This window comes from Diachasmimorpha longicaudata, chromosome 14, assembly GCF_034640455.1.
Source record: "Diachasmimorpha longicaudata isolate KC_UGA_2023 chromosome 14, iyDiaLong2, whole genome shotgun sequence".
In the NCBI taxonomy this organism is placed as follows: Eukaryota; Metazoa; Arthropoda; class Insecta; order Hymenoptera; family Braconidae; genus Diachasmimorpha; species Diachasmimorpha longicaudata.
This window is the reverse complement of record NC_087238.1, coordinates 938,940-962,865: the sequence shown is the minus strand read 5'-3', so window position 1 is coordinate 962,865 and position 23,926 is coordinate 938,940. Positions and strand designations below refer to the sequence as shown.

General features: G+C 43.3%; 1 protein-coding gene across 4 annotated transcripts; it reads right to left on the bottom strand.

Moving 5' to 3' along the window:
• Nucleotides 1–15,919: 15,919 nt before the first annotated feature.
• LOC135169051 (uncharacterized) lies at nucleotides 15,920–21,435 on the bottom strand. Of its 4 annotated transcripts, none has more exons than XM_064133741.1 (2): nucleotides 16,499–21,435; nucleotides 15,920–16,181 (listed from the first exon to the last, which is right to left on the bottom strand). In XM_064133741.1, the coding sequence occupies exon 1, from the start codon at nucleotides 21,228–21,230 to the stop codon at nucleotides 17,331–17,333; it is 3,900 nt and encodes a 1,299-aa protein (XP_063989811.1). In that variant the 5' UTR covers nucleotides 21,231–21,435; the 3' UTR covers nucleotides 15,920–16,181; nucleotides 16,499–17,330. The 4 variants fall into 4 exon arrangements, with proteins under 4 accessions (XP_063989811.1, XP_063989812.1, XP_063989813.1 ...); XM_064133742.1 differs by having other exon boundaries at nucleotides 16,617–21,435; XM_064133743.1 differs by having other exon boundaries at nucleotides 15,921–16,181; nucleotides 16,733–21,435.
• Nucleotides 21,436–23,926: the final 2,491 nt, after the last annotated feature.

Below are 23,926 nucleotides of genomic sequence, written 5' to 3'. Positions count from 1 at the left end.
GCCTTCTCGAGCTCGTCCATGGTCATGTGGTCACGGAGGGTAACACCGACCTGGAGGTTGGGGAGGAGTTTTCGATGGGTTTGTACCACCTGATCCAACTCACTGACCGAGGGTACGATACGAGTGTAATACTCTCGGATACAGGCAAAATAATTATTTACCGACTCGTCCTCCGCTTGGGTGCGGAGAGCTAACTCCTCGCGGATAGCTGTTTGGTAGTCAGGATCCGTGAATGTAGGGCGGAAGATCTCACGGACGTGCTCCCAGGTCCTAAACTCAGGGAGATGACCTCGATACCACGTCAAGGCCGATCCGGAGAGGAGAAATGGAATCCCTCTTATAAGGAGTTCATCCGATATCGGGAGGAAGAGGCGACCTTCCTCTACTCTGGCTAGGAAGAGCTCCACATCTTCCTGAGGAAGACCGGAGAAGCTGGCGCCCCACTTTTTCATTGACGTGAGTAGGGCGGCTGCGTTCAGGGTCTGTCGCCCCCTTCGACCTCCTCCACTCTCCTCTTCGGAGAGATGGAACTCCTGCTCCACGGGGATAATTCGTCGAGCAGCTCGACCGTCAGTCTCCTGAGGGGAGGAGTGTTGTCCCTCATGGGGAGGAGTGTATCCCCTTTGTGATAGGGAGGTAGGTGCTGGTCCAGTGAATGATGGTCCCCTTCCCTGGTGATGGGCCTCCGGCCTGGAAGGTGGGAATTGGTGCCACTCCGGATAAGTGGATGTCACTGGACGCGGGTTATTGTCCGCTAGGGGATGGGCTCCCAGAGGCGGAGGATAGACCTGGGTAGTCGGGAATTGGCCAGGCCACCAGGGGGCCTGGAGTGGAAATCGGGGATAAGAGCCGCCTCGGGCCTCTTCCGCTGCTTGAGGGTTGCTCAAACGGAATTGATGATAGGCCAGAGCGAGCTCCTCCTCGCTTGGAACTGGATAGCGTGCCCCCATGGGGGCCGTATTCGGGGCCCTTCCGGAGTCTTGGCTGGAAGCCGATGACGCAGAAGCTACGTCTTCTTCGCTACCGGAGAGAGTCCTGCTCTTGGAGGACCCGCACCGTGTGATTTTCACTTTTGGTTTTTCAGTGGACACGGCGACTCTTTTCGTATACTTCCTTTTTGGGGGTACCAGGGAGTCGGTTTGGACAGATCGATCAGCCGTCCCCACGCTCGAGGTTAATGTTCCGGATATACCCTCCCTGGAACCACTAGGAGCGGTGGCCCCTGTATTTAACAAGGTACTAGGAGCCAATGGAGGCCTTAGTCCCTCGGGAGTATCGCCTTCGTTGCGAAGCGATGTCGGGTCCCCAGATCCTTGGTGTTCCATAGCGATGCAAATCGGATGTCAATGGGATGATAGCCGATCAAAATCGGAGGAGGAAAAGAGCCGATCAAAAAATCGGAGAAGTGAATGTAGCCAACTCGAGGGTTGGAAATTAATGGGGCCGATTGAAAATCGGAAAATGAAATGCGCCGATTAAAAATCGAAAAATGAAATGTGCCGATTAAAAATCGCAAAATTAAATTGGCCGACTGTGAGGTCGGAGATGAAATATACCGATTAAAAATCGGTAAATGAGATGATGTTGTTACAAAAATGAGGCAAGAAATCGTTATTAAAGTAACGGATGATAAAAAAAAACTATAGGAAAGAAAAACACTGGCCTCTTTTAGGTGTTGGGTATCCAATGTCTCCTTTCTACGCTTGGTTGCCCCAGAGGGATCACAATTCACGATATTTCAAAGTCTTCAACGATTAATTAATAACCGTGGGTTCCAAAGTTATTCGCGTAGTTGCGTAGATAGAATTCAATTTCTTGTTAACGGAGTCAAAAGGAAAACTGGTAGTCACAGAATCAAAAAGAAATGAACTGCTTGTTCCAGAGTCAAAAGATAAACTGTCGTTTACCGGGTCAAAAGATGACTGGACTCGCAGTGAGTCGGCGGTCCCTATATATCCACTCACTCCAAGAGTGGGGGAAAGCTTAAGGGAGGCGGAGCTCACGTGTAGTCACATGATCGCCCTCTAGCAACAGGCTCCAATTTTGTCGGGGACGCCAAAATCACCGCCCAGTTGTTGCTAAGGTAAAAGTCATGGCTATCAGATTTTATTTTATTTTTCGCGTAGCATTCTCGGTTCATGACATCATTGTTGATGGCGCGTTAATCCGCCTATTGTTCTCTCTCCCTCCTAAATAGGCGAATTGACTACCGTTGTCCTCAGGACAAAAGCGGCTCAAATATATTATTCTCCAAAACAAAATTCCAACGCGATGACATCCTCGCGTGATCGCAATACGGAAGAATTTAATATCTTTAAATCGAAAAACAGGACAAGGAAAATCAAAAGGAATTTTTGCTGAATAGACTCAATTCAATTCCAATATCTCTTAACAAATCGCATATATTCTATCTCAAGGCAAAACATAATATAATCTTTAAATTTAAACTTAAATTGTTTTTTTTTTTTTTTTTTTTTGCGCCAATAATCTCTTGAGAGCCCCACGTTGGGCGCCATTTGTAACGTGACATTTTCTATGGGGGTCGGAAAATGCCCATTACCTTCGCCCTACTTCCCCTTTATCTAATTCAACTCAAAAATTTAAACCAATGGGCGCCAGATACTTTTTAAGCCGGGAGTATCAAACCGGTAGTTGGGCTAAGCCCCAACCATTATATTCTAAAATATGCAGAAACGGAAACGTAACTAAAACCTATATCTACAAGAAAGAGAGAGGCGATTAGATTTCGGGGAAAGGTAACGGTCCTCGGTTCGCTCAGTTTGCTAGGTTGTGGAGAGAGGGGTGGGTTTCAGGTGGAACCAGAGGTATTGGCCACAAAATACGGGATCTAGGAGGGAAAAACAAAAAAAAAGTCACGAGAATAGATAAATCACGTATATTCTTCCAATTTTTCCACCCTCTTAATTATCTACAAATAATAGGCAAAACTTCACTAACGTTAATTGCCTTCAGCAATTCCTTTAATTTCTTTCCATTTTGGCCAGGGATAATGACCCTGGATAATCTTTAATAATTTCCTATTTACTATCTAATATTCGGGATACTTTACTAAATACTTCGTCTAATTCCCTAATTATGCGTCCCTTAAAAATTCTCCTCCGAATAAGGTAGAATTAATCAATAAATTTTAGAGATTTTGCAACGCATCTAACCTACGCGTGCGAGAGAGAGAGAGAGAGATAGAGAGCGAGAGAGACGGATGCGAAACCCACCACGCATAGGGGAGATTTTCAGAGGCCGGAAATCACGCTTCCGGAGATTCGCGAAAACGCCTAATCCGTAGAGGCGAAAATCAAAAACTTTAGCCCATTAAATAGCGATATCCTAGTAGATGTTCTCAGTAAAATTTTAACAATTTCCAATCATTTCTGGCCGTACAGGATCACCGTAATCCTGTCGGAAACGCGAACACTCTTCAATGAGCCCACCCAAGGTGTTACACCAAGGGGGGAATTAACCGGTGAACCGGCAGTAGTAAGTGGGCACGATTGGCGAATTTTCTTCCAGGAATCGCCCCCCCTTCCCCCCTTTTTCCAGACGTGTCCGAACACGTTTTCCCCATTGTCCTTTGAGGAGGACGTCGCCGCGCTGTGGACCCCCTGGGGTGAGGGTCCCCAAAGGAATGTTTTTGTTTGACAGGAAGTGGGTGGTGGGTGGGTGGTAACGGTCACGTGATCCAAACGGGAGGGTGGGTGGAAAATGGGTGGTAAGGGTCACGTGATCCAAACGGGAGAGTGGGTGGGAAATGGGTGGTAAGGGTCACGCGATTCAAAAGGGCGGGGAGTGGGGGGAAAGTGGATGACGTGGGAAATGTGGGTATATATGGGGAAAATGAAATAAATATGTAATACATAATTTATTGAGTATATAAATCATTTATTCAGAAATTATACTTGTATGAGGGGTGGTACATAATATTAGGGATTTAAAAAATAGTAGTAATCAAAATTATGGTTATTATTATTATTATTAAATCAATGCAAATGGAATATATTTTTTAAAGACCGCTGGTTACAATGCAAACTACCTTTACCAGACAAGTTCTGAAAAGGTTTACTTAAATTTCGACGATTACAATTGTGTTTATGAATAATTTTGTTGAACATTTTCATAACAATGCGATCGTTACGTTTTGTGTCTGAAGTAAATAGTTTATGAAAGGACTGTAAAGACCGATCATTGAACAACCAGTGAAGCACAACAATGCAGTACTGCCCACAAACATCAGACGATATATCTTGGAGTCTCTTCTGGCTCCATTCATAAACATTGCAATTTCGCTTAAGGCGCTGAGAGATTCTTGTATCGAAGGGTGGCATTCCGAAGCTGTCGAAATAGATTCCTCGCCTATTTGAACCGAGGTAAACGGCAACCCAGTGACTTCCTGCCTGATTGTGGTTGTCGGTGTTGATGATGATAGCACAGGGCCGGGGCCATGTCCAGGGGACACGGTCGGCAGGGTAGACACCTCCAATGCATGCATCTGTATGCGGTAATATCTCCAGGAGCTCAAGTGTATTCATAGAACGTCGGTAATCCGGGAAATGAGCGTTGGTCTCGTTCAGCAGGTTGAATGCAACTAATGCAATCTTATGCTGCGCATCCATTAAGTAGTCTTCCATTTTCAACCGCTGTAGTCGACAATAACCTGCCTTGTGGAATCAATTTCTAGCAAATTGTCATATTCGGCGTACAACAAACAATTTACATTCTGCTCTGTTGCTCTATTGAAGCGAACTTCAATGCGAATACTTCCACTTTTCACCAGATTCCAATGGCCAGCGAAACTTGCAGATAAATCAGGAGTCAGATCGAACGCGAACAAGCAAAATCCATCGGAATAGGCCGGACGAGAGATGCTATTTCCATGATCGCTGAAATGTGTTCCAGTACCAGCAAATAGGGTGTTGAATGCCTCCACATCTAGGCAGACACCAGAGGTGAAACTTGGCTGCAGAGGTTTTGTAGGTACTTGGCGTCCATCGACATTCAGGCATAAAAAGTTTATCCCAAAATTTTGAAAGTTGAAGGGATTCTTCTTTCTCGATCCGTTGAAACTGACATTGTCAACGAATCCCAGTATGATTCTTTTAGGTAGTTGACCCAAAATGGCATTGTCTATTGTCTCCCCCATAGTCCCCCGATGGAGAACAAAAGATTTGACCTCCACCCGTGTCAAAGGATATTTCGCAGTTGTCTTTGCAAGCGTTTTAGCGTGAGCTATCAAAATTCCAGGGCTGAGTTTCACACGGCGAACTATCAAGGAGGCTTCTTCTATATGCACCTTATAATGCAGGGGAGTGGAGTCCATAAGGCAAAAGTCGTCCTTTGCACGGATAAGACGAACGCGTAGCTCTACGCCATTCATCAAAAACTTGTCTTGATTGAACACATCACAATGTAAATGTCCCAGTAGATCAAATGCTTTTCCACCTTTAGTAATTGCCTGACGTACGGCTAGTCCATCGTTGTTTCTTGCATCACCCGCCGCTACAGCAATAGAATCCATTGCACCATAGCTATCCGTAGCCCAAAGAGACATTCCAAGATGTGAGGACTTTGCATCGGTTCCATAATTTAGCAATGTTTCAATGTATGCTCTATAAGCGTACAGGTTATTTGGAGGCGTAACAACTTTTTGGTTGAAATATACATCCACTTGGTTAAACATTGAATGTAAAAAGTTATTCACAGGCCCAACAGAGTCGTCTAGACCAGCAGAGCCATCGGGTATCAGGATTCTGGCGCGAACTTTCATCATGGTATGTGCCAAATCAATATATTCTTCTCCATGGCCTGGTCCGATGAATTCAATTGGGGCATCGTCCGACAGCGTAGATACAGGATTATAATAAACAAATTGAGAATTTTCAATACTTGTTTGGGTAGGTGGTATGGTAAATAGATCCAGCTCCGACTTCACACACTCAGAAGAGTGCGAATGTAGAAACGACATGATGATTAGTTGAAAATATCGTACAAATCACGAGTCTTCCGCTTTGATTTATGTCTCGGAACTTTTTTCACTTTCTTGCTTCTTTTGTTTGCAACGGGTCTTTTCTTTTTATTCTTCCGAGTTTTGGATGTCTTGGCAGATCCACGGCCAGTGAGCTTATGAGAGGCGAGGCGTTTACGCTTCCTCTTATATCCTCAGCCACGCATCATGGTCCCAATTTTGTCCTGGGCCCTCCTTTTCAATTTCAGCCCAGACTCGGCTAATCGGTTTTCCAGCGCCACCTTTAAGGGCTTGCCATTTGTCACTACATCCCCAACAACGTTAATACCCGCATTGAGAGCTTCTTTACCGACAGCTCGGGCTGCGCTTCCCAGATAGGGCAGAATGCGTCGAAACAGACCTCCAAGGAAAGCACCAATTCCATGACCTCGTTGATAAGGACTTCCAACGAATATCCTTCCAAAATCATTATATCGGTCCACGGTTCCTCCACCAGCTTGGTTTGCGTAATATGCAATGTACGGGCTCATTTTTTTAGTCAATCAATCCTCTTGAAATGAAGTGTCACGTTCAAAGGACCATACTCGAATGGAATCATATCACCCTGATTGCATCTTATATCTATTTCAATTGTGCGAAATGAATACCTCATCAACGGAATATAATGAGGAGTGGAAAACGTAGTACAGTGCATGGCCCCATAGGTATACGTAGAAGCGCTGAATGGTACCACTCGTAACAGAGATGACTGCACGTCACCTGTTACGGAGGGTACACAAAGATCGCTGTAGATGAATAAATTCGCAGGTAAACCTCTGGCCAAACTTGCTGGTGAAGATCCTTGACAATACGGCCTGGCGTTTGTGAGGCTGTGTATACGTCTCTCAAATCCCAACATATCGGATACTTTATCGGAAAAGTCTATTGCATGAACTGTGCTAGTGCAGTTCCTGGAGTTGCAGTGTTTTACAATTTTCACAAAACCTTGTTGCGCTAAATATTCAAATCGGATATGAGTACTCAAAGACGGAAAAGTATTCATGAACCCCACTAAATCTGTTATATCTTTGAAAACTGCAGTAGGTAGAAAAAATGTTTGTACCGAGTTTGTCTTGGTCTTTTTGTCGGTTGAATTACTAACGAAATTGATTGGAGAATCTTTTCCATCACGCATATGTAAAAAATTGCAAGGAAACTGTATTTCACTCAGACCCACTACCCATTCTCCTTCCAGTTCAACTTGTTTTGGAAGCAAGGTCGTGAATTTCGATGCTGTATTATCAGGATGATAGCTCATGCTGCTGTTGCTGGGGAGCACCATATAAAATTCGTTTCTCTTCATTTTTTCCCAATTGCATGCAGTTCTGCAGCAGGTATCCAAGAATCAAACTTATCAGGATATCCTTCCCAATGAACAAGAACCTGCTTATTTTTTCCTTTTCCCTTGGAGCGTATGACACGTTCCACTATGAACTCGTCCTTGTCCGTTGGTTTATTGACAAGCACCAATTCTGGTTCGTAGAAAAATCCCTCAATTGGTTCGTCAGCAAAATCCATCAACTCGTATATCGGCAATGATTGTTTGAAAACGGCTTTCGTTATTTTGAATATTTCTTTACTCCAATTAGTTTCATATCCTTTCTCAAAGATGCCTTTCGTTCGACTGATGCGTACATAGTCACCAACTTTATATTTAAAGGATTCTTTACGCGGTTTCTCCGTCTTGAATCGACTTTGTATATTACGCCATACGTATGGTGCATTATCCATAGTCACAGCCGCAGGCGCCATCTTTATTGAAGAATGTCGCGAGTTGTTATAAGACTCGACAATTTGTTTCAAAACATCTGTATACTTATATGTTCGACTATGTGTAAAGTAACGCCACATACGTTCCTTCAATGTCCGATTGAAGCGCTCCACAACTGCAGCTTTTATGTCGGGATTACGTGCAACACGAAATTTTATTTTCTTATCAGAAAAAAATTTTTGGACACTGTTGGCCATAAATTCTTTTCCCTTGTCCGTTTGTATCGAAACAGGAATGCGCCCTCCATTTGTATCCATTATACGTTTGAAAGCTTCAAGAACCTGTGATGCTGATTTGTCTTTCAATGGCTCTACCCAGGCAAATTTACTCAAGACATCAATAACTACAAGTAAATATGAAATCCCATCATTATATGTTTTTAATGATCTCAATTCAACTAAGTCAGCCTCCCACACATCATCAATGTTGGTTACTGTATAATGAAGACGCGGAAATTTACGCTTAATGGGTCTATGAAGGGAATAAGTGTTCTGAGCATTAAGCCAATTTTTTATTTCACTTTCAGGTATTTCTTTCTTATATTTTGACAAAATATTTCGAGCCCCTGTGTATGCCTCAGGCTCTGGAAGGTTAAAATATGTCCTCGAGAGTTTTTCATTGTTCAAAACGGAAGCCATGATGTAACTTTGTCGGTTTTCGCAGTGTAGGGAGAACTAAGCCGGGGTTTTTTCGAGTTTTTACGGGGGCGATGAACAGGAGGAGTGCGTGATCTATAGCTTTTCCTTCTTCTACCTTCGTCTACGGAACTCTCGTCCTCTGAAATTTCAGGTTCTCTTCGATTCCTAATGTCTGGCAATGCTGGTGGAGGCTGATGAAACTTGGGATTACCCAGAAACTCCCGAGGGGTGTTCAGGCTTTGGAGATAAACGGCAAAATGCTCCCATCCTTTAGCTGAATATGTTTTCCGTGCTCTGACAACATCTTGTATGAGATCCACAATATTGACACCAGGAAATGTCTGTCCATCCAAAGTCACTTGTCCTTTTGAATTCCATTTGAGTCTGTTAGCAGTATCAATGGCGTCAATGTATTCTAGTATACCAGCGGCTTTTCGCTGATATACTTTAGGTACAGTATTAACAATAGCTTTTGGGTCGTATCGTTCAGTGGTTTCAGTTTCGACGTGGGCCTCCGTTTCTAACGCCGGCGTTTTATTTTGTTCGGTATAAAACAAATATCGCCTCAGAACGTCGTTATACAGCTTCCATTTTTCATGTTCGTCTCTCGGGCTTTTCGAATTTAAAATTTCCAATAGCTGGGTATCTAATCTACTTGTAACAGTGCCTGGAGTTTGGGCTGATGGCTGAATTTCTTTAGCCAATTCAGTTAAAACATGGTGAGCATCAACATGTGAAGAATTTTTTTTTAGACGTTCCACACTGTCCTCTGGTACAAGAATCATTTTACGTGCATGTTCCATCCTTATACAATGGCTGAGATAAGTGCGCTTATCAGAGGCCCCAATAGCATCGGTAAAATTGAACCACCTTTCTGATTAATGATTTTTTTCTTGCTGCTTAAACTTTGTTTTTTATCGGCAAGTTTTCTCAATAGTTTTTTATGTTTGCACAGTTTTGATTTCTCACAATTTTTCAAAGGAATATTTCCGTGTAACAAATTTAAAGCACACTCGCAAATGCAGCGAATTAAATCTTTATTAGCGTGTTGTATTATTACCCGGCGTAGCCTGGGTGGTGCGTAGATGAGAGCGTGTAATAAGGCTGTATTCTTTTCTCCAAGCGACTTGCGAACAGAGCCGCTTTCAGAACGACTTCTCGTTGCCATCACACATGAACGACTGGTACACTCCGTGATGCCCCTCCTCCTTTTATATTGCGATCCTTGCGCGGAATATAAACATAATGATGGGGATCACTGGGGAATACATTGGTTCGAAACCTACAGTTTTCAGGAGTCGATTGTTTCAAATCTAACAACAAATAGCCATGAGCTGCCGACGTTGCATCAAAATAGGCTTCTTGCAGAAATTTTGGATCTTCTGGATATATTTGACGAGCCAAATGGGCAATTTCTGCACGATCTCTGGGATTTTTAAATACGACGATGTAATTTGTATTTAATGAAATGTCTCTCTGTCCTTTTCCTTGGTGGAATAAATTTTGAGATAGAAACATTACACTGAGATTTTTATGATGGCTTCCTTTTGTAAATAAATCAACTATTGCACCATTCGAAGATTCCCGCATCAAATCGTCCACGACAACCAATTTTGGCTTATTATCATCAAAATCTCCAGATCTTGGTAGGCCTTCACGAAATTCGACAAAATTATTATCATAATCCGAATATCCATTCTGCCACTCAGCGTAATAAAAGATCACTTTTTCAATTTGTGTATCGCACATTTGCTTAATTTCCTTCAAAAACCTTTTAACAAAAAATGTTTTTCCACAACCCGTGGGACCACAAATCATTGCAGTAAAGGGATGTTTCCACCTCGTGTCCATATTGCCTTCTGATTAATCATGCCTAAAATCTCATCATTTTATACAATTTTACGATATCCGAAAATATGGATTTGAAAATGCTAGAGAGGGGCGTGACGTAATGCACCTGTATTCGGGTCAAGTGGGCTTGCCTATGACTAGGGCAAGGACAATGCGCGTAGGCGGGGGCAGGTAAAAAAGGCGAAGAAGTCGCAGTAGCCCCCCTGTGGCGCCAACAGTAAAACCCCTGACTTTTCCCAATATAGCCCGAATTTTCTCGCACTAACTGCAGTCGTCCAAGGGACATTCACAATGTCGGACCCAAACGATTTAGCGGGGCCCAGTGACCCGTCCGAAGAAAATACTACACCTCCACAGGGAGATTTTGATTGGATAAATAATTTTGATCTTGAGTTATTCGGTGATTTTGCCATTGAAAATAATTTTGATGGAGATTTATTCGAAAATTTTAATTCTGCGCTCTTTGATATTCAATGTGGTGGTGGTGAAAATGTTGTGAGTGACCCTAAGGCTTTGGAAGCTGTTGAAGAGTTTAATCTAGATTTACTAGATCAGCAGAATGGTAACTATCTAGCTTCATACCTGTTTATAATACCGAGAAAAAATTTTAGGCATATTTTTTTATTGAAAAATACTAAATCCAATTTCAGATCAACAAAATGGCCGCGAAGAAGAGATTGAAAATCGATTGCCGGCCTTAAGGACAATACGACGATCACGCCAGAGACTTCCACGTTTCAAACTCGACACACATGTGATGGAGTTTGCAATCAACCCTTTACCTGAAAGTCGTGACCCTGCCGACTGGGTTGAAGAAGCTTTTCGTGATGTCTATAATAAAATTATTGAGGCTGGAGGGCGTGGTATGAATCGAATGTGTCTTACATTCAATTTTGCAAATATGCAAAGAGACAATGCCTGGATAAGTCCACGTGCGATCAAAGGATATGAGTTTCAAGATCTATGGAATCTTGTTAGCTCTATCGCGCAGAGCGCAAACGGTTTCGGATGTGCCAATAAGTTTTGGATCAAACTTCACGTGGCTGAAGCCCCGGTAGGTCAAGGTTTCCTTGAAAACGGCATGAAAAGAGGGTTTAGTAGAAAATGTATCCTTCAGATTTCGAATGAAGATGGCTTGTGTCTAGCCCGATCACTTGTTGTGGCCAAAGCACATGCAGAAAAATTAAAAACCAGAGCTGATAAGGGCAAGATCCACGAGGTATGGCAGGCAATCCGGCAATGCAAGGGAAAAATGCAACGTAAGGAGGCCGAAAGACTAACTCGAAGGGCAGGAGTCATTGCTCCTGACGAAGGCTGTGGTCTACAGGAAGTTGCTCAATATCAGCGATACTTGGCTGAAGAAGGATGCCTTATCAAGGTCTATTCCCTCATGAGAAACGGAAAAGATCACCCTGTGCTCTACGATGGTACACCTGAATTGATTAGCAGAAAGATGGCCGTCCGACATACCTTACCGATTGTGTATTATCCTGAAGAGAACCACTATGAGCCAATCGAAAATTTACCTTCATTCTTTGGCGTGAAGTATTATTGCGAGCATTGTAACAAACCTTACACTACGCAAGGACATGTTTGTGATAGGACTTGTGATAGGTGTTTGAAGAATCCTCCGTGTGACTCTACGATTGTTGATAAAATAGTGTGTGACGATTGTAATCGAGAGTTTCACGGGCAATTGTGCTTCGATCAACATAAGAAACCAGGATCTTTCAGCGGAAATAACCCCACCGTCTGTGACTATATAAAATTGTGTGGACAATGTAATACGAAAATTGATCATCGCAAAGCTCAGAATCATGTGTGCCATAAATATTATTGCAACGTATGTCAAAAGGACGAAGATATTTCTCATCTCTGCTATATGCCCACCTTAAAAAGTAAGAAAAAATTGACTTTGAAACGCGTGGCGTTTGTTTTCTACGACTTTGAAACCAGACAGGATGAGCTTCTGCAAGGAACTACAGATGTCAACGTACACATTCCTAATCTTTGCGTTGCCCAAACTGTGTGTGATCGTTGTGCAGATATGACCGACGATGACATTGTGAACGCCAACGATAATCACGGAAATCCGTGTGGCGTGTGTAAACATCGGGAAAATGTTTTCGATGGTGAGGATCCTGTGCGAGGATTTGTTGATTACATCACGTCGATGGGTAAGACGTATAAAAAAGTAGTTTGTATTGCACATAACGCGAAAGGCTATGATTCACAATTCGTTTTGAGAGACGTCATGAAACGCATTAACAGTCAAATTAAAGCGATAATTAACGGAACAAACATTATCTTGATGGATTTTAGGGATAATAAATTTATAGACAGTTTAAATTATTTTCACATGGCTCTTGCAAGTTTACCGAAAGCTTTTGGATTGGGGAATATAGCGAAAGGCTATTTTCCACATTTTTTCAATACAAAAGACAATCAAAACTACGTAGGGCCTATACCTGATAGAAAATATTATGGTGCTGACACTATGGGAGTACAAGATCGTGAAAAATTCTTATCCTGGTATAATGATCGTGTCGAAGAAGATTATGAATTTGATTTTCGTAAAGAAATTCTTCATTATTGCAGACTTGATGTTACAATTTTGAGACGAGCCTGTGTTGAATTTCGAAAACTGATTATGAATGCTGGAAATGTATGTCCTTTTACAGAGTGTGTAACGATTGCGTCTACATGCATGCGTATTTTTCAAACAAATTTCTTAAAAGACAAGCAGATAGGCATTATACCTCAGGGAGGATATCGGTTAGGGAAAACGCAGTCGAAAATCGCAATTGAATGGCTCTTGTGGCGCGAACATTGCGAGAATCATCGAATAATACATGCCGGACGAACTCGTGAGCACAGAACAACTTCAGGCCTGCGTCTAGATGGTTTTTGGGAGGATACCGCGAATAATAATAAGAAATATGCATATCAGTTCCACGGATGTTATTGGCACGGATGCCCACGGTGTTTAAAATTCAATAGAGATAAAGAGTTGAGTCAGGATACACTAGAGAGTCGATATGAGAGAACAGGGGCGATTACACGGGAATTGCGACACTCGGGTTATGAAGTCGTTGAAATGTGGGAATGCGATTTTATTCGTCAAAAAAAGACAGATCATGTGTTGGCGAATTTTGTAGAAAACGTTGATCAGCAAATGTTTATAGCGCTGGATCCGCGCGATGCATTTTTCGGGGGACGAACAGGAAATACCGTAACACATTATGACGTACAAGATAATGAGAAAATTCGCTATGTTGATGTTTGTTCGTTATACCCATACGTTTTAAAGACAGGGGTTTTCCCGATTGGCCATCCCACTGTCCATGTGGGGCGTGATTGTCAGCTTATATGCCCTAATAATAATATTTCGCGGATAGAAGGTCTCGTGAAATGTCGCGTTTTACCCCCTCGTCAATTATTTCACCCTGTTTTACCAGTAAAAGCCCATGGAAAGTTACTGTTCCCTCTCTGTCGATCATGCTGCGATGATCTTGTACAAGACAATTGCCCTCATGATGATCCCGCTGCTCGCGAATTTTTGGGAACTTGGGTCGCTCCAGAACTTCGTAAAGCCGTAGAAATGGGGTATAAAATATTAGAAATCAGTGAGCTTTGGGAGTATAAGAGTACTACGCGTTATAATCCTGTGACGCGAACAGGTGGATTATTTGCCGAATACATTAACACTTTTTTGAAAATAAAACAAGAGGCTTCTGATTGGCCTGCTGAGTGTGTAGATGATGAATCAAAGAATCGATATATTGCTGAATATGAGACGCGAGAAGGTATAAAACTTGACAAAGATAAAATTCAAAAGAATGCCGGATTAAGAGCCGTAGCAAAACTTTGTTTAAACTGTCTCTGGGGTAAATTTGGGGAGAGGGAGAACTTGACAAAAAAAGCTATTATTCGAACACATGAGGAATTTGCAAATATAATGTTTAATCCTGAAATTGAAGTAACAGGACTTGTTCCTGTCGATAACGACACTCTCTTCATGTCCTGGAAACATTTAAACGAAGCCGCGGAAATGTCCACTAAAGCTAATGTTGTTATTGCGGCTTATACAACCGCTCACGCGCGTCTAAAGTTATATTCTTATCTAGAAAAACAGCAAGAACGTGTTTTATATTATGATACAGATTCGGTAATTTACGTTAGCGATGGATCAAATGAATTACCGCTAGGGAATTTTCTAGGGGATTTGACCGACGAGGTAGAGGGCTACGGAGAAGGAAGTTTCATTACTTCTTTTGTCTCTCGGGGGGGCCTAAATTTTACACTTATCGCGTAAAAAAACCGGACGGCAGTATCGCGGAAGTTAGCAAAAAAAAAGGTGTTAGACTGAATTATGAATCGCGTAAACAAATTCATTACGACTCGATTCGCGCGCTCGTTGTCGATAAAGCAGATCCCTACCAGATCGACTATCATGGTATTCGTCGGACAGTGTATCATGACGTCATCACGAAACCTGAGAGTAAGATCGTACGTGCGACAGGCCCAAAACGGCGGCTTGATGGTTTCGCGACACTGCCCTATGGTTTCAAAAAACCGCGACTGAACCGCTGATAGTTGGCGCGCACTGTTTTTTAAAAATTAAGTATTTTATGCATTTAGATTGATTGTAGTAGTTTTGTATAATATTGTTATGCACGAAAAACGTTTGTAGGCCTGCATTATTTAATAATTAATTAAACAATTTAATGAGTAGGGGCTATTCCTCCACTCGCTTAATATTTATTTGTAGACTCGAATAGTTATTATTAAGGGATAGGGAATCGTTTGTTGATAATTAATATCCAAATTACATATTTTTAAGTTTATTTGTTCATTAGATATTAATTTTTTAAAAAATGGGCCCTACAGTGTTTACATTTGCGCAGAGCCTCCTGGTGTCAGGAGGCGGCCCTACGGTTTTACCGACACTGTGGAATTCTGGGAATGTACGTTTGTGGGAGGGGTTACCGACTGTCAGGGGGGGCGCCACCGTCAACTTTGACGGGGCGGGTTTTCAGCCGTTCGTATTTCGAATTGAAATACAAAGTTTCAAAAACCCGCGGCCCGCGAAAATGAAAATTAGCTGTAAGAAAAATGTATGTTATACAAAGAAATAAATAAATAAATAAATAAAAATTAGAAAAAAAAAACATTCCCTTCAAATTTTTCCCACCCAATACCTATTTAATAATAATTTTAAAATAACAGAACTAAACATTAAAAAAAAAGAAAGACAACAAATGGTTATTGAAAATATTTTTTATTAAAAAAAAACTTAAAACTAAACTACATTTTTTTCTTAATGATAATAATAAATTTAAATCTAAAATACTTTTTTTTTCTCAATATTTAAACTTAAAACTAAAGGAAATAAATTATAAGGACTCAACAAATAAATGAAAAAAAGGAAATATTTATTTGAAAAAAAATTTATTTTAAAAAAACTTAAACCTAAAATACAGATTTTTTTTTTTCTTTTTTTTTGAATTTTGTTTTTCCTAAGTCTATTTTCTAATTTTAAACTACGGGAAATAAATAAATAAATAAATAAACAAGAAATCATTCATTTTTTAAATTTCATTTTATTCAAAAAAAACCTTAATCCTAGAATACATTTTTTAAAAATTTTTTCTTAAAAATATGATTGGGGGGGGGGGCAGGGGTCTCAGTCCCACTGCTCCAGCTCCCAATTCTCCTGGGTCCGGTCGGCCTGGGCGGGCTCGTCCCCGAAGAGGACCCTGAGACTCCAGGTATCCTCCACGTCGTACAGGATGAGCACCTGCTCACCCTCGGCCTCCAGCTCCCGCGCCTCGCGCCTCAGAGCGCGGATCCACCGCGCTCTCGGGGTGTCCGGGCCGACACCTCCCACCCAACGAGCGCCGCGCTGTAACAAACAAAGAAAAAAAACACATTAGTATTATATATAGACACACACATTACATTAGTAGATATATATATATATATATATATATATATATACATGCAAAGTATTTTTTGAGGACAATTCTGATCGAATAAGGTATTGTTTGAGGACATGTGGCTGTTTTAGGGACAGTCCTGAGAATTTTTTACATGAATCGTAGATTTCAGGGACTGACCTCAAAATAGACATAATCAAATGAATGTGGATTTTGAGGACTTCGACGACATACTATAACAAATGGGGACACTGTCCTCAGAATAATTTTCGAAAATGCGTACACTTTGAGGACATTATTCTTCGTTCACATTTTATTCGAGAACTTCATTTTAAAAACCTTGGCTGCAGCCAAGTGCAACATTATCATTGCCATAATCCTCTAGTACATATAACAACTACCATCAAGTTCCTTTTTACTCTTCATTTATCCCCCAAAATCCCAATCCAACGATATTTCCGGGAATTTTAATTCGAGGTATTTCCGGGAATCCCCATCCAACGGCAAAAAACATAACCTCGCAATTGCAGACAGCAACTCGTCCATATCCACTGAATTTCAGGCAATTTGTTTGAGATAGAGACGAGTATGCGGTGCCGATTTGGGATCAGTGGGAAAAATTAAAAGACACAAGACACGTTAAACTATTGGGGGATGCACTGTTTAATTTATTATAAATAATTTGAGGCGTAACCTCGCGTCTTTGAGAGAATTTTACAGTTAAAGCTTGTTAATTTCAATTCACGCACTGCTGGTGATGTACTAGAACAGTTATAGAGCACGCGATTGAAAATTGAGGTTTTCTTAGAGATATTTGATTTAGAGATAGCTACAAAAACTTGAACGTCTGTGGTTCGTCAAGGATGTAGATGGACTGAGGCTCAGAAACGTCCGTTGGGCGTACGAGTCGTAGCGCGTGGTGATTTTCTCATCCCTCTATAGGGTGATTAGAAAAACTATTTAAAATTAAGTTTTCTGGAATGTTCGAGAATATTTACTGGAGGATTGGGTGATCTCTCTCTCTCTTTTAAACATCCCGGGGCCCATTCATCATCAGGGATGATGAATTATCTCTCTTGAGTTTCTCTTCTACGGTGGATGGCTTTGGTAGGTGTCTACTCCTCTTCCTGCTCTGGCTCCTCTTCTGGAGGTTGTTCTGCTGGAGGTGGATCTGTCGGTAGGAGGCAGAGCTTGGCGATGGGTCTTTTGAAGATTGAGCTGGTGCTGGTGATCCTCTCTAAGATGGGAGTTCCATTTTGTTGTGTTGGAACTGATGCTTTTGAGGTCCTGATGGTTGCAACTCTGGTTAGGCCATCTGCTCCTGGGTGAATTTCTATTACTCTTGCGAGGGGCCATTTTGCTGGAGGATAATCTTCGTCGATCATCAGGACCATGTCTCCAACCTCGATGTTCCTCTCTCTCTGGTTCCACTTATAGATGGCTTGATATCGTTGGAGACACTCTCTAGCCCATCTGGACCAGAACTGCTGGATTTTTTGAGTAACCAGATTCCATCTTTGTAGTTTTCTGGGCTCTCTGTTGAGGAGGGTTGGTTCTGGTATGATCTGGAGTGGCTCACCGATCAGGAAATGTCCTGGGGTGAGTGCTTGGAGGTCTTCTGCGTCATCCGTCATTGGAGTGATTGGCCTCGAATTCAGGCAGGCCTCGATTTGGATGAGGATGCTGTTGAGTTCCTCATAGGTGAATGTTGATGATCCGAGGACTCTCTTGAGGTGGAACTTGGTGGATTTCACAGCTGCCTCCCATTTGCCACCAAAGTGGGGTGCTCTCGGTGGTGAGAAGCTCCATTGAGTCCCCTGTGTGGCGAGGGCAGCTTGAATCTCGAGGTTCTCTCTCGAGGGTTGATTGTACAGCGTCTTGAGTACTGAGGCTGCGCCAACAAATGTAGTGGCGTTGTCGCTGTACATCACTTCGGGGATTCCTCTTCTTCCGGTGAATCTCTTATATGCCCCTATGAAGGCATCTGTCGTCTGCCTGGACACGAGCTCGAGATGAACAGCTGATGTGCTGAAACAGACAAAAACTGCAATATGCACCATAGATGGTTGGGCGTTTGTAGGCCGCCATTTGAGAATGGGAAGTGGACCTGCATAGTCCACTCCCGTGTGGAGGAATGCTCGTGTTGGTGAAGTTCTAACAGCCGGCAGTGGTGCCATTCGCTGTTGAGCCTGGCGTCCTCGGTGTCTGATGCAGATGGCACATTTCTGGATATGGGCTCTGACAGTGCCTCTGCCACCGATGATCCAGTACTTCTGTCGCGTGAAAGCTAGGGTGAGTTGTGTCCCACCGTGCAGAGTTTTTCGGTGAGCTTCTTCGAGGACTAACGTCGTTAGTCGAGACTGTCGAGGCAGGATTGCTGGGTGAATCTCTTCGGGATCCAGCTGTGAGTTTTTGAGACGGCCTCCTAGTCGGATAATTCCGAGTTCGTCTAGAGTGGGCGTTAACTTTGCCAGAGGATGACTCCGTGGTACTTGAGCGTTTCTCACGAGCAACCTATGAACAGAAGCAAAATATTGAGCTTGAGTTATTTTTACCCAGAATATCCTGGCCTCGGTGAGTTCTCTGATGGTGAGGACGGGCGTCTGGGGAACTGGCTGTCTTCTAAATCGCTCGATTGCTCTGTTCAGTGTCGCTGTTACTTGGAGTACCTTTTCCATTCTGGAGTACCTGTTGAGTAGTTCGGCTAAGGCATTGATCTTCATGGCCACTGGATAGGACGGTGACGGTCTTGCTTCGGTTGCTGCTACTGCTGGGACGTCTTCTATTGAGGAAGGCCATTCCTGGGGATCCTGATTAATCCATTCAGGTCCGGTCCACCATAGGGGATGTACTGCTAGTTCTTGAGGAGCTATTCCTCTTGAGGCACAGTCGGCTGGATTCTCCTTGCCGCTGATATGTCTCCAGCTTGCATCTGGGAGTGAGTCCTGGATTTTGATGACTCGGTTTTGGACGTAGTCTTTCCATCTTGAGGGGTGTCCTTTTATCCATGCCAGGGTTACCATAGAATCTGTCCATAGGTGAGTTTCTACTTCCCTGAGGTCGAGCATCTCTTTGGTGATGACCACTAACTTCGTAAGCAGGACAGCTGCGTTGAGTTCAAGACGAGGAATGGTCATACGCTTGATAGGAGCCACTCTTGTTTTTGCGCAGACCAGTACTGTTGAAGTAGGCTCATTGAAGTTCTCTGTCCTGAGGTACACTACTGCACCCATTGCTGCGGTGGAGGCGTCTGCGAATCCATGGATTTGGATTCTCTTCGTCTTGGATGAAATTCTCAACCATCTCGGTACTGAGATTTGATTCAGCGTATTGAGATTGAGCCTGAAGTCTTTCCATTGGCGTTGATAGTCTTCTGGTAGAGGTTCATCCCAGTTGAGTTTTAACTTCCATAGATCCTGGATGATTATTTTCCCTCGAGTGACTACTGGTGCGATGAGTCCCAATGGATCGAAGAGTTGAGCTATTTCTGATAGTGTTGTCCTCTTCGTGAACACTGCTGAATCAAACTCCTTTGATTTGTATTGGAATGTATCACTGGTTTGATGCCAATACAATCCAAGGACTTTGGTGATAGGCTCTTGGAATTGGATTATCGATTGAGTTGATGATATTCCTAATGTCTCCAAGGCTTGTGGACAGTTGCTGCTCCACTTCTGGAGTGGAAACCCGCCTGCTTGGCAAAGACCACTTAGCTGCCAGGCGATTTCTCTGAGTTCTTCTGCGGTCTCTGCTCCACCATAAATGTCATCGACATATCTGCCTTTGGTGAGTGTCTCAACTGCGGCAGGATATCGATGGCCTTCGTCCTCTGCTAATTGCTGGAGCACTCTTAGAGATAGCCATGGAGAACAGTTGAGTCCGTACGTAACTGTGGTGAGCTCGTAGGTGATGAGCTGTTGTTGCGAATTGTGCCACAGTATTCTCTGGAGATTCCACTGGTCCTTGTGAACGTTTATCTGTCGAAACATCTTGACTATGTCTGTTCCAAAGACTAGTTTGTGCTTTCTCAGCCATGTCAAGACGTTCATCGTGTCTGCTTGGAGCTTCCCACCAGGATAGAGGATATCGTTGAGGGATATTCCTGATGAGGTTTTGCTTGAGCCGTTGAAGACTACTCTCAATTTCGTAGTGAGTGCGTCTTCTCGTAGAACCCCGTGATGCGGTAGATAGTATGCTGTGGAGGGTTCTTCTTCTATTGGTGCTCTCCTCATGTGTCCTAATGTCTCATACTCATCGATGAAGTCTCTATAGAGCTTGGCATAATTATCGTCTGCCTTGAGACGACGTGCAACTGACTGTAGTTGCCTTGAGGCTTTGAGCTTTGAGTTGCCGAGTGCTTCTGCTGATGTCCTTAGAGGGAGTCTAACTGTATAACGCCCGGTCTTGTCTCTTGAGTGCGTGGACATAAATATTTTCTCACACTGGAGTTCATCTGGTGATAGCTCTGAGTTCTGCGTTGTGGGTAATTCTTCCTGGGTCCAAAATCTTTGAAGAAGCTCTAGGAGTTGTTCATTGGTGGATTCCTTTACGGCCGATAATGAAATCCTTGGTGAACAACCTTTGCATTCGACTGGTCCGGATAGGATCCATCCGAATACGGTTTGTTGGCCAACTAATTGAGTATTACTGGAGCTGACTACTCTCTGCTTGAGGATCCGCCCATAGGTATCAGCTCCTAATATGATGTCTATTGGCCCAGGTTTGAGATAGTCTGGATCGGCTAGTTGAAGACCTTGGAGTGGGTCGATCCTTGGTGATTTGCAGGAGAAGGATGGTAGCTTCACGGTGAGTTTCTTGAGGACGTGGGCATCAAGGTCAACTTGTTCTGACCCGTCGAGTGCGTAGAGTGTAATTGAAGCTACTCCTCTCGTGCGTCCTGCGTTCGTCTCTGCGATTCCGATGAGCTCAATTGATGATGACCTTATTGAGAGGTAGAGAGATTTTACTAGTTGCTCGGAGATGAAGGATAGCTCTGATCCTTGATCGAGGAGCATTCTTATACTCAGTGTGAAGCCTCTTGGAGATTGGATTCTTGCTTGGGCTGTGGCTAGCAACACACATTGGTGAGTGTCTTTTGATAGGTGACTCCGCTGATTATTGAGTATCTTCTGATTGCGTGTCTCTTCTGCCTTACTGATCGTTGCCGTGTTGAGCGTAGTCTTTGGTGATGTACTTCTCGAGTCTGTTGAGTTGAGTGCGATCAGTAAGGGTTCTGATTAAAGTGAATGATTTTTATGTACACTCACTCCAATCTGTCGACTCCTTCTTTGGAGGTGCAATCTCTGCCTTTGAGGTGGAAGCTACTGGCTCGTTCTGTTGCACCTCTCCCGAGGTGTGTGGGCTGCCTCCGTGGATCAGCGTGTGGTGCCTGCGTTTGCAGGTGAAGCACGTCTTTTGAGTCTTGCACTTTGAGAAGACGTGTGGCCCTAGACAGTTAAAGCACAGTCTGGTGGTTGAGACGAAGTCGTTCCTCTGGATCGGTGATAGGGCTATAAATTTGTCGCAATTCGCGATGAAATGCGACCCCTTGCAGTAAGCGCAGTTGTTACTGGGCTTTGTTGCTTCCCGATGATCAGCTGATTGAGTTGAGGCTGTGAAAACTCTTCGTGTCCCTTGAGGAGATGCTGGTCGTGGTCGTTGAGTCTGAGTCTTCGGATGGAGTCGTTCTCCTGCGTTGATACCTCGTGCGCACGACTCCACGAAGTTGGTGAAGTCCTTGAGTGATGGAAAATCCTTGGAATCCCCTACTTTGAGTTCCCATGCTCTTAGGGTCTCTGTGTCCAGAGATCTTCTCAATAGATGAACCAGCATCTGTTCCAAAATCTGGTCTTTTGGAAGCTTGGTTGTGGTGATCAGCTGATCAAACGTCTCCAGCGTAGCTGCTGCGTTCGAATTGAGGTTCTCTGCGTTCGCCTTAGTGATTTTGGGAAGACTGAGGACCCTGTTGAATAGAGCTTGTGCTGCTAATCTAGGATCCTCATATTTCCTCACTAATTTGTCCCATGCCTTCTCATAATTCTCCTCGGTGATTGTGAAGGTGGACAATAATTGAGAGGCTGGTCCCTTGAGTGCTTCCTTGAGACGAACCAGCTTCTGTACTGGTGGGATTGAGTCGTCTTTGCCCACCAGTGATTGGAAGAGATCTCTAAATTGGCTCCATTTAGAGTGACTTCCATCAAACGTGATGAGTGAGATACGCTTTAATTGGTTGGCCTGCTTCGTTGAGGTGGATGCGTTCGCCTCCTCTTTTTTAAGTTGCCCTTTCAGTTGATAAATCAACTTTGAGCAATCTCGACGCCATGTGGTGGCCCTTTTATACCCCTCATAGGCCAGGTACTCTTGAGTGGGAAGCAGGTTGACCGCGAATTCCTTTTGAATGGTCACTACCTCGTTCCAGTCAGCTTCCAGCATTTTCTCGTGGCCCTCGAGTTCATCTAACGTGAGCCTAGTTATTTGAGTGGCCAGTTCCAGCAGCTCCTTGTGCAGGTCACTAAATCCACGCAGCTTTGTTCGGATTTGCTGGAGCTGGAAGTTTTGTAGCGCAGACAGATTCAGCGGGTCCGGTATTGGTGGCACCCCAATACATGATTCCCGCGTCTTGATGCGAGTTGGAGTGGGCTCTGGTTGCTTTTGCTCTGAGACGTCATCATTAACCTCTAATGATGACGGACCTGGAGTGGGCGTGTCCTCTGTAGCTTCGGACACTCTAATACTTGGACGAGCAAAATTAGCATCCGCATCTTTAAATTGATCATCGAGAATCTCTTCGAGATCGTCTGGGTGTTTTTGGTGTAAGTCAGACATGGTTACTTACTTGGTGAGTAGCTATTTGATTTCTACTTTACCTAATGCTGACTTATTCACACTTGCGGTCGGTAATGTAGAGTGCTTACTTGGTGATGCCGCTTTCTGAGGTCGGTTGAGTCCCACTGAGGTTCGGCTGAGTTCGGCTTCACGAGGTGTTCCGACGATTCGAAGAAGCACGTTGAGTCCTGGGTGTCGGTGTTTATGGTTGAGTACGCCTGAATGTAAACACTAGACCCAGTGTTTGGTGATGTTCTCTGACCTTGTCCTTTTGTTAGGCCCGTGAGGAATGTTGACCGCACGTACCTGAGTGTCAATTATCACTGCACGAACTTTCCACTGAACAAAATTCACGATGTAATTTTTCCACCGATTTCCCAGATCCGGCTCGAAGGACCAAATGTTTGAGATAGAGACGAGTATGCGGTGCCGATTTGGGATCAGTGGGAAAAATTAAAAGACACAAGACACGTTAAACTATTGGGGGATGCACTGTTTAATTTATTATAAATAATTTGAGGCGTAACCTCGCGTCTTTGAGAGAATTTTACAGTTAAAGCTTGTTAATTTCAATTCACGCACTGCTGGTGATGTACTAGAACAGTTATAGAGCACGCGATTGAAAATTGAGGTTTTCTTAGAGATATTTGATTTAGAGATAGCTACAAAAACTTGAACGTCTGTGGTTCGTCAAGGATGTAGATGGACTGAGGCTCAGAAACGTCCGTTGGGCGTACGAGTCGTAGCGCGTGGTGATTTTCTCATCCCTCTATAGGGTGATTAGAAAAACTATTTAAAATTAAGTTTTCTGGAATGTTCGAGAATATTTACTGGAGGATTGGGTGATCTCTCTCTCTCTTTTAAACACAATTCAAAAGTGAATTAA

Coding starts and splice junctions, on each gene's coding strand:
- LOC135169051 (XM_064133741.1), bottom strand. CDS start 21,230: ATGCTCCTCGATCAAGGATCAGAGCTATCCTTCATCTCCGAGCAACTA.